This window comes from Mugil cephalus, chromosome 16 (genome assembly GCF_022458985.1).
Source record: "Mugil cephalus isolate CIBA_MC_2020 chromosome 16, CIBA_Mcephalus_1.1, whole genome shotgun sequence".
NCBI lineage: Eukaryota > Metazoa > Chordata > Actinopteri > Mugiliformes > Mugilidae > Mugil > Mugil cephalus.
The window spans coordinates 16614153-16625073 of record NC_061785.1 but is presented as its reverse complement, the minus strand read 5'-3'; the positions used below and the strand labels follow the sequence as shown (position 1 = coordinate 16625073).

The following is a 10921-nucleotide window of genomic DNA, read 5'->3' as shown; positions in this document are numbered from 1 at the left end:
AGAAGCCACCGGATGCTAACTACTTGTACGCAAAACAGCTACAACAATCGAGTGCTACTCTTTTCATTTCATTTAATCGCGGTGCTGCTTCTTTAAGTGAAAAGGGGAAGTCAGCGAGTACTATGATAGTTTTTATATCAAGCTGAAGAATGAGGATGATGGGGCAGCGGGTGGCGCGCGCGGGCTCATCGTAAGGGAGCGCGTTCTGGAGGACGGGCGCGCGCCAAGCGGTGTGCAGATGTGTCGCAGATTTTGTAAAGTCACTGGACGCACAGAAAGATCTAGCACAGCGAAGTCGCTCCGGACAAATGGAGCCCTGAAGTGTCGGGGAAACAAGGCGGCGGGAAGAGAAGCGAGTAGGGGAGCAGAGGACCGAGGGTCCGCTGTCACAACCAGTTAAGGCTAGCTTAGTTTAGTGGAGGAGAAGGACGTTACTTTGACAGTTGAACCCCGGCGCAGAGATGGAGCTGTCAGCGATAGGAGAGCAAGTGTTTGCTGTGGAATCGGTCGTCAAGAAAAGAGTTAGAAAGGTAAGGCTTTTAAAAAATGGTTGCCCCAATTTATCAGCCCGTTTCGGCGCGGGACGTTGTAATGCGTTTGGAGGGGGGAAACATTTTTGGGAGGCGAAGATGCTACTTTGGATGCTAATGGGAGATTAAATGAGGAGAACTGCGCTACTAATCTGGTTATCTAATTGCAGTCTCTAGAAAGGGGGCGGGTAGAAATGGGGGATGTCCCTTTAACGTAACGTGGAGACTCTTGACTCTGGACCACAGCTTAACGTGTCAGGTGTTTGGCTTAAATGGAGCTGCGGGAGGACACGACATATCTGGTGAAACACCTTCGTCAGGGGCCTGTTGACTCGCTAATTGGGAACGGGTTTAAATTACCACCTTGTGTTGACATCCTGCAGTGGCGGAGCCAGGAATGAGGGGCCCGTGGAGGCCAGGACGGCCCCCTCTCAAACTACTGCTTTCCACCAATGTTTCTCCTGCTAGTAAAAAGATTTGAAAACAGTTGATAAACACTGAACATTAACTCAGAAACTGTCAAATCTATAATAATATTGGTGTATTGTCATTTAGCACTGTGGACAGGACACTAATACGGGAACTAATCGTGTCTGTAAAAAGCATTGGGCATGAGATGTTACCTCATATAGTACAATGTGCTTATTGTGAAGTTACTTCTTTCGCTAATTAATCTGATGACCCTGTGTTTACCCCCCTTCATTAAACTGTTTGTCTTTTTACAGTGAAATGTTACAGTTTAACAAATGTTTGACCGTTTGTCATCTTGATGTATGATCAGGATTTCAGCAACACAAACATACTCTCTCAGAATAACCGAGGGAGCCGTTGATTCGACTGTGTTGTCGTTTTGGAGGCTGCGGTTTGTAGTACCGCTTAATTGTATTCTACTGACACATGTTTCTTTTACTCCGAAACCCCCGTGTCATTCAGTGGGCTGGGCTAAATAACCGAAACATGTTTGTGTTTAGTTCAATCCAGTTTAGCAGCACCACAAACTACGCCCCTCCCAGTGATGGTCCAGTTCAATGACCACCTTTCTCATGCTGTTTCAACATAAACTAAACATTGCAACAGTGATGAAGAGGAATTTAGTACAAGATTGTTATATTAGAAGGCATTCGTTTTCACTCGTGAACCTAATGTTTTGGCAAGTGAGTGACGCTCTCAAGAAAACAAAGTTCCTTCCCAAGATCTAAGCAACCAGTACCAAAATAAAAATGATCCTAATTTGAACTTCTGTTCACATTTTTACACTCTGTTTAAATGGTTTTGACGTGACACTCACAGAAAGCTGTCGCGCAGTAAGTGGAAGTCGAATATACACACGGGCCAATTTTAGACTTATTTCAAATCCAGTGATAAAACCACACACGGTTCTCGGCAGTGTTTTTTTTTTGCTACCCGTAACTCAATCACATTGACTCATGTGCTACGTAATGCTTGATTAGTGGTTAGCAGTTCACACAGTAGAAGTCTAATAGAACTGCTCTTTACACTGAACTTTTAAAATGCTTTGTTAATATGTAATAACATAAACTACCCTATGAGTTCATGATACCTACTCTGCATGCATCTTTATCAGTAATGTGTTGTTTGTTTATTTATTTATTTATTAATTTATTACTGTGTCTGAGAATATGGGTGAGTAAAATGAAGTTGGGAAAAAGGGTGACATCACCCGTTGGTTCTTTTGGGATCTTGGATGTTATCATCGAATGAGATCATCAAGAATGACTCAATCTGTGTTTCTTGGCCCCTGCTTTACATGGCAAGCATGCGAGTATTTAAATTTATATGTTAATTATAGGCATTGTCTGACGGCATGGCAACATCTTTGTCATTCAGCGGCAAGAATATATTGAGTATAGGAAGTTAGATAGATTGCACTTGCAGACATGAAACCTGTTACACTCAGCGTGATGTTGTGACTGAACGGGGAACAAACAAATGCGTCACCGCCCTCAAGGGACGCGTAAACCCTCGACAGTGGAAATCTTAGATTCTGGGGAGCCCCTGGCAAAGACGTACATGTGTTATCCCGCCAGTCCAAAGTAGCGAAGTCTGTCATCGAGCAGATAGAAGGGGCCCCCTGGAGGAAGCCATCTGGGGGCACCACTTTCTCATTTTTTTTCAGCAAGCACGCCCCGACCCTTACCTCGGCCATCAAAGATTCAGATCCTGCTAACCCTGCAGGGTTCTTTGTTGCAAAGGTTACGGCCTATTGACTGAGATTAGACCTCATCTTTTGTGAGTTAAATTGTTGCAAAGAGGCATTTTCTTTCAAGTCTGATGTAGATGAAGTAGATCCTGATGTGCACGTCAGTGCTTTCCGACCCGACTGACAAGACATCCACCAGGGATCAAGAGATAAACCTTCGAGCTCACAACAGACAAATAAAGACAGATAAAAATAAGAAGTTTTTATCTTCACAAATATTTTTTTTTTTTTGCCCTTATACTCTTTGCTTTTTTCTTGTGAAGGTGAACTAATGCACATTTACATGACTATTAAATTAAAACACGTAAACATCAGGTTCTGTGACATTTATGACATCAGCTTATTTTCTGGGGTTGCTATTGGATATATCCCCTTTATATATATATATATATATATATATATATATATATATATATATATATACATCGATAACATATGAGAAAAGACCAATCCCTAGATTTTGTTTTGTTTTTCCAACAAGCTATTCAAACTTTCAGCCTGTTAGGACAACATAAATTTAGATAAATACTGCCCCCAACTGGCAAACAGGTTTACTGGAAAAAGAGAAAACTGAAGTTAGTGTTAACTTTACACCTAAATATGCATTATCCTTTATAGCAGAAGTCATCAATATTTTTTTATTGTCAGTGTTACCACTTCTGCAAGATAGACAGATTCAAATGTGTGTTGGGCCTTTCTCCTTCCTCAATTTGGCAGCTTTTTCCATGGCACTGGCAAGAAAGCATCGGCATCTTCCAGACATGCTGTGGCAAATAGCGGCTCATTTACATTTAATTAAAGCTACTGATTGTTTGGGACAGAGCTGAAACCATCTAAAGATGTAGCAGAATGATGTGTCTGTCAGGTGTTTTGAGCTGAAACTTGAAAGGATCATGAGACCTTGTACCTTTGTGTGTCCGCAGGGAAATGTGGAGTATCTGTTGAAGTGGAAGGGATGGCCTCCAAAGTGAGTACTGTATGTAGACTTAGTTACGGAATGACGGATGGATAAAGTCACATTTAGAAAGTTTCTACATATTATGTTTAACATTTAATAAAACCAAAAACATGATGGGGTCAGTGTGTGAGGCCTTTTTCAGCCAACATGTCGATGAGACTCGTTAAACCACGTTGTGTCAATCAGTTGTCTGATTATAAAAGCAAATGAAAGATGGAGTTCGTAGAAAGGCAAACTCTTTTATCTACTTCTGTGTAATCTCTTACAGGTACAGCACCTGGGAACCTGAGGAGCACATTCTGGACCGACGCCTGGTACAAGCCTACGAGGAGAAGTAAGACCCCACTCGCCCACACGTGGTGATGAAAAGCCACGACTAAATCCAGGAAAGCCCAGACATAGATAGTGGGGCACGATTATGTAAAGAATGAATATTCATTTTCAAATACGTTTTAATCATATGACGATCATGACTCTGTAGACCGAGACCCAGATCCGAGACCGATCTCCAACTGGAATTCGCTTGTGTCGCTGGGTTGGTTTTTGGATCGCTGCCTTTTCCCCCGTTGACACAGATTCGTAAAGCCCCGTTCACATATGAAGTGTCTCCCATCGCTATATTGCTAACAGTTGGTCGCTAGTGGATATGCCCGGCTTCTATTGCTCAGGTAACCCTCTTGTTTATTTTCCACCCTAAATGTTTCGGAGTGAAACGAGCAGAACAGTAAAAGCACTTGAAGGCTCTTCCAGTCCGTGGCCGTTTCCTATTTGGGAAGAAAATACCGCTGGTGCCGCCGTTCCAGCTGGGTTCACCCAACACTGCAACGCCGCTATCCGCTCTCAGCACGGTGAATTTGATGTCAGGAAGTCTTGGGCGATGTTTCCTTGTTGCTCCAATTGGTCGTTGCCTGAATCATTTAGATTTAGCTCTGAAATGACTCGAACTTGGTACCCACCCACTTAGCGTTTTTGTTCCACCTCTCACCGCTACAACATGGTTTTGTTTCTTGTCGCTACTTTCCCCTTTTATTCCGTTAAATTATAATATTTGATGATTTTTGTTTATTGCCTTTACTCTGCGCTAGCGTTAAACTGCCACCTCACAAAAGACCCACAGATGAACTGATTAAACTTTAGTGGTCAAAGGTCAGGATCGCTGTGACCTCATGAAACATGCCTTAAGGAAATTTCTTCTTACTTCACACATATGTTCACATGGATTCAAGAGTGAATTTATGAGATTATGAAAGGCCGGTGTCTTTATAACCTCACAAAACTATTTACACAGGACAGGCAGAGGATGGAAATAGTGTTTCTCTCAGACCCACGACGAGGACAAGATACATACGAAAACTAAAAAAAACACTGAACAAAATTCCAACAAGTTTTCAGCCTGTGTGAGACATGTGTACAATATAAAGCAGAGGCATGAGAGTTAGAATAAATTTGCATATTAGTGCAAAACAGTTGTGCACAATGGAGCAGCATTTGTAAAGACAACTTGTAACTCAGTACACTTAATTATGACAAATTTATCAGGATTTACAAGTGATTACATTTGCAGGTCGTAGGTCACCTTCCAGTCTGGACAGACATAGATGCAAACTACACCTTGACTAGCTGGCAGAGGCCTACAAGCCACAAGCAATTCTAGTGGGAAGAAGAATCTTATTTGAAACCATCCAACATGCAGTGAATTCTGAATTATGTCCAAACCACAGCTCAGCTAATGAATATTTATAAGACGTTTTGCTGCCAACCTTTTCTAGAGAACAGAGAGACCGGGCCATGGGTCACCGGAGGAAAGGACCTAAAACCAAGAGGCTCGATCTGCAGGTAAAGTCGTAAAAAATTAAATGTAAATTCCTTTTTTCCCTATTGGCCCCTGTTCCGTAATAGCGCTGAGTGTCGCAACCTTTTTCTTCTGTCTGATCTTGGTTCAGAACACTGTCTACACCATGGATCTCCGCAGCGCTCACAAGACCCCGGAGAAGCCTCCGCCTCGCCTGCGACTCTCTCTGACGCGCTCCCTGCTCCCTGACGATGAGGAGCAGATGTACGCAGCCTCCAGGCAGGTCCCTCGACAGCTCGCTCATCGGAAAAGCAGACCGAGCAGGTCGGAGATGGTCAGATGCCTCGACTCGAACCCTCCGAGTCCTACGGAGGAGGACTGGGAAGGGGAGGAAGCAGAAGAGGAGGACGAGGAGGAGGAGGAGGACAATGTGGAAGACGACGAGGGGAGAGACGTGGAGGAGGAGGAGGCTAAGAAGACCAAAGGCATTTTAAATGGTATGTCGACCAGAAACATCACCTCTTCTTAAAGACTCAGCTAGAGTCTCCGTTTGTGCCTGCATGTGGTCTGTTAGCACGTTTAGCATTTAGTACAACTTCAAGTTCATTTCATCTACACAAAGTTTAAGATGCCTCAAACTTCATCAAAATAATAATAATAATAATGAGTCCGGCACGTATCAGAGCAGAGGTCCAGCTCAGTGTTGAGGTTAACTCAATAACAGCGCACAAGTGATAAGAAAGATGCGATTATTTTATTTCCATGTTCACGACTCCCTCAATCAGGACAGGAAGGCGCAGACGTCTGGAGCTCTGCTATCGGGCCGGGCGACGTCGCAGCGGAGGAGAAGCCGGACAGCGTCTGGAGACCCGTCATCTGTCCCGGAGAGGTGACGGTCACGGACGTCACCCTCAACTCCCTCACAGTGACTTTCCGAGAGTCGAGAGTGGCCAAAGGCTTCTTCAGAGACTGGGGTCTGGAGGTCTGAACGCAGCACGCCGGGAGCAGGTTGGAAGTGAAGGCGCTATGAGAGGGAGGTGGAGGCGCTGGTTTAATCATAGTTTCTCAATGGTAGCTGACGGCGGCCGCCAGCCGCTCCCGTCTTGGTGAGTGGTACGTTTACATGCACAGAGTCACCTGAGATGAAGCAGAACTCAACGTAAATTCTTATTTTGGTTGATCTGATCAGTTTTCACACAATGTGACTGGGAATGATGTGGAGTTTCAAGGGCAGCAAGTGCAATAACTGGACTTCTATTGGCACCCAAGAAATGGAAAATAATCGGACAGACTCTTTTTAAAACTAATACCGTTTATCACAACGGCATATATTGGAATTATTTGCTTTTTTGCCTCTAGAAGAAAATGTGCCAGCAAAGTATTGAAGCTGATTGAAGTGACTTTGAGTGAGAATCATCTCCAGTTAACTGAAGGCTAGTGTCAGGCCCTGGATTCTTCCCCTGTCAATCATTTGAAAATATTAGGTTGCAGTGTTTTTGCAAAGGGCATAATTCACGAAGCAAGTTTAAATGTTTGTGTTTCTAAGACTGGTTTAAATCATCTGTGGCCACATTCTTGCTCCGTCTCGCTGGTACCAGTGATTGTTTGTGAAAGGTGAAGAGGCCATGGAGACGGAGGTATTAACTACTAATACTGTGGTGCCTAAGATTGAAAAAAAAAACAATAAAGGTTCTATGAATTCTTGCTGCCTGATGTCCGTGAAAAGACGACATTTGATAGCGAGAGGAAGAATTACAGTTAAAAAAAAAAGAAAGGACAAACACAAAAGACCCTTGTTTTGACTTTTCTTTGTTTTAAAGAAGGAAGAACTGAAGAGACTGAAACTGTAGGCAAACGTTACGCTGCAAACGTTTCCTGGATGTAAAGGTTAGAGCTCTGATTCCCTCCACTCCACAACAAGAACAAAGAGTAGCTGGAGGGGTTGATATGTAGCACAAAAGCGAAAATAAAAAAAATAAAAAAACGCTCCAATTCTTTAGCCTGGACGTTCCTCCAGACTCTGTGGGAGGACTTTGGTCTGGAGTCGCTCTGTGCAGAATAACAGCCTCGTCCTTCCAAATGGCAAGTTACCAGACTCAAATGAGAATGGAGTCTGGAAACACCACACTACAAAATCTTTGCATTTAATCTGAGACGTTAGCGCCGGTTAGAACCACCTGAAGAAGAGGAAGAGTCCTCTGTGCATGTAAACAGAGCCACTTGTTGGTCGTCTCTCTTCCACACCAAACTAACCGTTCACTACTGGACTCGACACATTTTGTACATACTCCAAACTACAGCGAGGTGGGCATAGCTGTCAGTCACATACTAACATGCAGTGCTGTACCTGTATCCTGTAAACACGTAGACTGTTACTACTGTACGACACGTGGCTTAGTCTTGTACCCGTTTCAGTATCCTCCGAGAGACGGTTCGATCCGCAGGCATGCCTCTCTCCTCTAGTACGGTTTGATCACCGCAAAGACAGGCGGTGTGGTTCCCTCCCTCCACCTAAGCCCTTCATCTCAAACAGCCGACCGCACGAGGGTCGAAGGAATCCCGAACCGAGTGTAGATACTGGATGAGACCTGACAACAGAACGTTTTGCACAGCTGCTGATTTGACATCGCAAGAGTTCGTGTTTCCACCAGGAGTTTTAGAGGCAAATGTCAGACTGAAGTTACCAACACCTGATCCATCACACCAATATCCAGCTGTTAAACTGATCAGGCATAACATTATGACCACCTTCCTAATATGTGTGTAGATCTCCCTTGTGCCCCCAGAACAGTGTGAGTCAGCAGAGAATGGACATGGGTCTTCTGAGGGGGTCCTGTGGTGTCTGGTAACACAGTGTTGTTACTGGGGGTCTTTGTGGGTTGGGGGGGAGGGTTCCTCTGTGGTTCATCCCACCGATACTTGATCAGTTTGGGATCTAGTGAATTTAGAGGCCAGGTCAACACCTTGTGCTGTTCTTTATAATTTTTTGAGTTGTTCCAAAAACTGTTTTTGCGTTGGGGATGGCTGCTGCCATCAAGGAGGGTCATTGCTATGGGGTGGGGGTGGTACATGTCCAAGTAACTTCCACATGAATGAATGCCAGGTCCAGAAGTTTCACAGCAGAACGTTGAAGTTACTCACTTCTCCTGGTAGTGGTCATAATGGCTGATCGGTGTACTGCCTGCGTGTTTATGGCTGATTGTGATTCCTTTCAAAGTTGAAAAGCTTCATTCAGTAGAATTTAGTTAAATTAGGTGAAGGATGCTTCCATTGAAAATAAAACCATTTTCTAAGCCTCATCTTTAGGAAGCCGTTGTTTTATATTGAACTGACTGCAGTTTGAAGACTTGTACCTGTGGCTGATGGACACATCATGATGAAGTGTGAAAATTCTGCCATAGAAATAATGAATGATTGAAAGTCCTTTGACATTTTTGTAATGAGTACCTTCATTTATAGACGTGTCCCTGGACGCGTCTGGCCATTTGTGATGGGATCAGATGAGGTTGCCTTCAAATAACCAGGTCTAAACTGGCCTTTAGTTTCTGTCCTGAAGCTTCCACTAACCCTCCACCAAAGGGCCGAGCTGCTCTCACAGAAGCTCAGTCTTGACCATGTAAACAGCACTTAGCTAAAGAATCTCAGTTTTCTAAAAAAACTGCAATCATCTGAAGCACATGTCAGAGGTGACTCACCCACAGTACGACCCTTTAATTTAACAAAAAAATATATATTTTGCCAAAAATACTGACAGATAACTAATAGTGAACCCTTTTAAAGGTGGTCAGGGAGAAACGCTGAGAGAAAAACAAACATCGCCGCCACCAGTTTCAAACTTTAACAACTAAACTCTGTATCTGCCTGGTGAGTCGGTCTAAATGTGCGGGCTTCCTGCCCAGTGGATACAGAAGCCGATGCGATGTGTCACGTCTGTGGAATCTCCCACGGTGGCGCCCTATTGGTCCGCATGTTGTTTATACCACACTGAGGACGGTGGGTCAGCGTCTCGTGATCCCCAAACCGCCTCTGTGTGACAATGAAGCTGCAGGGAATGGAAGTGCCTGATGTTGCATCATTTTTGTAGTTTAGGGCTGATGTCTCTCCCTCCGTCCTTTACAGTGTCCCCGTTTATTTTGTCTGTGTTCGCCTGGATGCTCTGTCCTCTGCTCGTGATAACTTCAAACGCGAGGAGACGTTAAAACGGGAGGAAGACTGAGGGGGAGGAAAAGGGGAAACGTGTTTTTTAGTATTTATTTTTCTACATTGATCTGAATGTATATTTATTCTTTGATGAGACTCGTCACACAGGTGACTGAGCAGGACCGTTTTTATACAGTTTGTGATAACCACTGAGCTGTTGCCATGTATAAATGTACTTGACAAAACGAACACCGTGGATTTGATGCTGCCTGATGTGGTCGTTTGTGCTGCTTCCGTCCATCTCTGAGCAAAGAACCTCGCACTTTATTGTGATGTAACCCTGCACATTAGCTGCTACAGTCTATTAAGTGTCACTGTGTAAACAACATTTCTATGGTTATACTAAAAATAAACGTTGCTCATGTTTAATCGTTTTTAGCGTTCCTTTTTTCCAGATGCAGTTGGCTGTGAGGTACGTCAGAAAGTAAATGTAAAATATTTCTTAGTTCAAGTTTAACCCGTATTTACTCTTTTTTCTATAATAGTTTTTCTCAGTAGACTGTGTATTGAGTCAATCAGCACCAGTCACATCCCTCCATGCAGTTTTTATGGAGTTCCTCAAGTTGCCACTTGAGGCTGCGCGAGTCAATCCCCATAGACCTGTGTTAAAATGTCAAATTTACAGCAGAAATAAGCATGTTTTAGTTTTTACAGGTAACTTTTTTTTTTTTTTACATAACTCACCCATTACATTTAGAGCTGAACATCCACCTACGCATTAAAAAAAAAGCTTGCGGTATTTGAATTACCGTAACATACCGACGAGATTCAGTGTAGCTGAACACTGGGAAGTTGCGCGTTGTGTGAAAAAAAGCTGCCATTACGGTAATTAATTATGTATTAAGTGATACCCTTGAGACGTCACGGAGGTCTTCCACACTTCCCAGCCACACCTTGAATTTTGTCGATAGACCAACCCATTTTGAGTGACGGTAATCCAAATACCGCTTTCTTTAACGTGTCACCAGCGATACGTTCAGGTTTTGACAGGGTTACGTTATGCTTAATTTAGGGCGTGGCCACTTTGACTGACAGGTGAGTTCCCTCAGCCCCATTCATAATCCACCTCTATTTTCAGTTTTAAATTAGATGGCACAAACATGGATTACTGGGGACTATAGCATACACACGTGTCAAGTGTTTTTGTAATTACTCTGTCTGCCAGAGGGGGGCGACCAAATTTACACGTACTCAAGTATGTTATATACATGAAAAGTTGT

The 10921-nt window shown here is 43.6% G+C and overlaps 1 protein-coding gene across 1 annotated transcript; it reads left to right on the top strand.

The window, feature by feature from the left end:
• cbx7b (chromobox homolog 7b) lies at positions 1-7205 on the top strand. The gene is made up of 6 exons (XM_047609694.1): positions 1-530; positions 3675-3718; positions 3978-4043; positions 5479-5545; positions 5653-5998; positions 6287-7205. The coding sequence occupies exons 1-6, from the start codon at positions 462-464 to the stop codon at positions 6487-6489; spliced, it is 795 nt and encodes a 264-aa protein (XP_047465650.1). The 5' UTR covers positions 1-461; the 3' UTR covers positions 6490-7205.
• The last annotated feature ends 3716 nt before the right edge of the window (positions 7206-10921 follow it).

Coding starts and splice junctions, on each gene's coding strand:
- cbx7b (XM_047609694.1), top strand. CDS start 462: ATGGAGCTGTCAGCGATAGGAGAGCAAGTGTTTGCTGTGGAATCGGTC. Junction 531..3,674: donor TCAAGAAAAGAGTTAGAAAG/GTAAGGCTTTTA, acceptor GTGTGTCCGCAG/GGAAATGTGGAGTATCTGTT. Junction 4,044..5,478: donor GTACAAGCCTACGAGGAGAA/GTAAGACCCCAC, acceptor AACCTTTTCTAG/AGAACAGAGAGACCGGGCCA.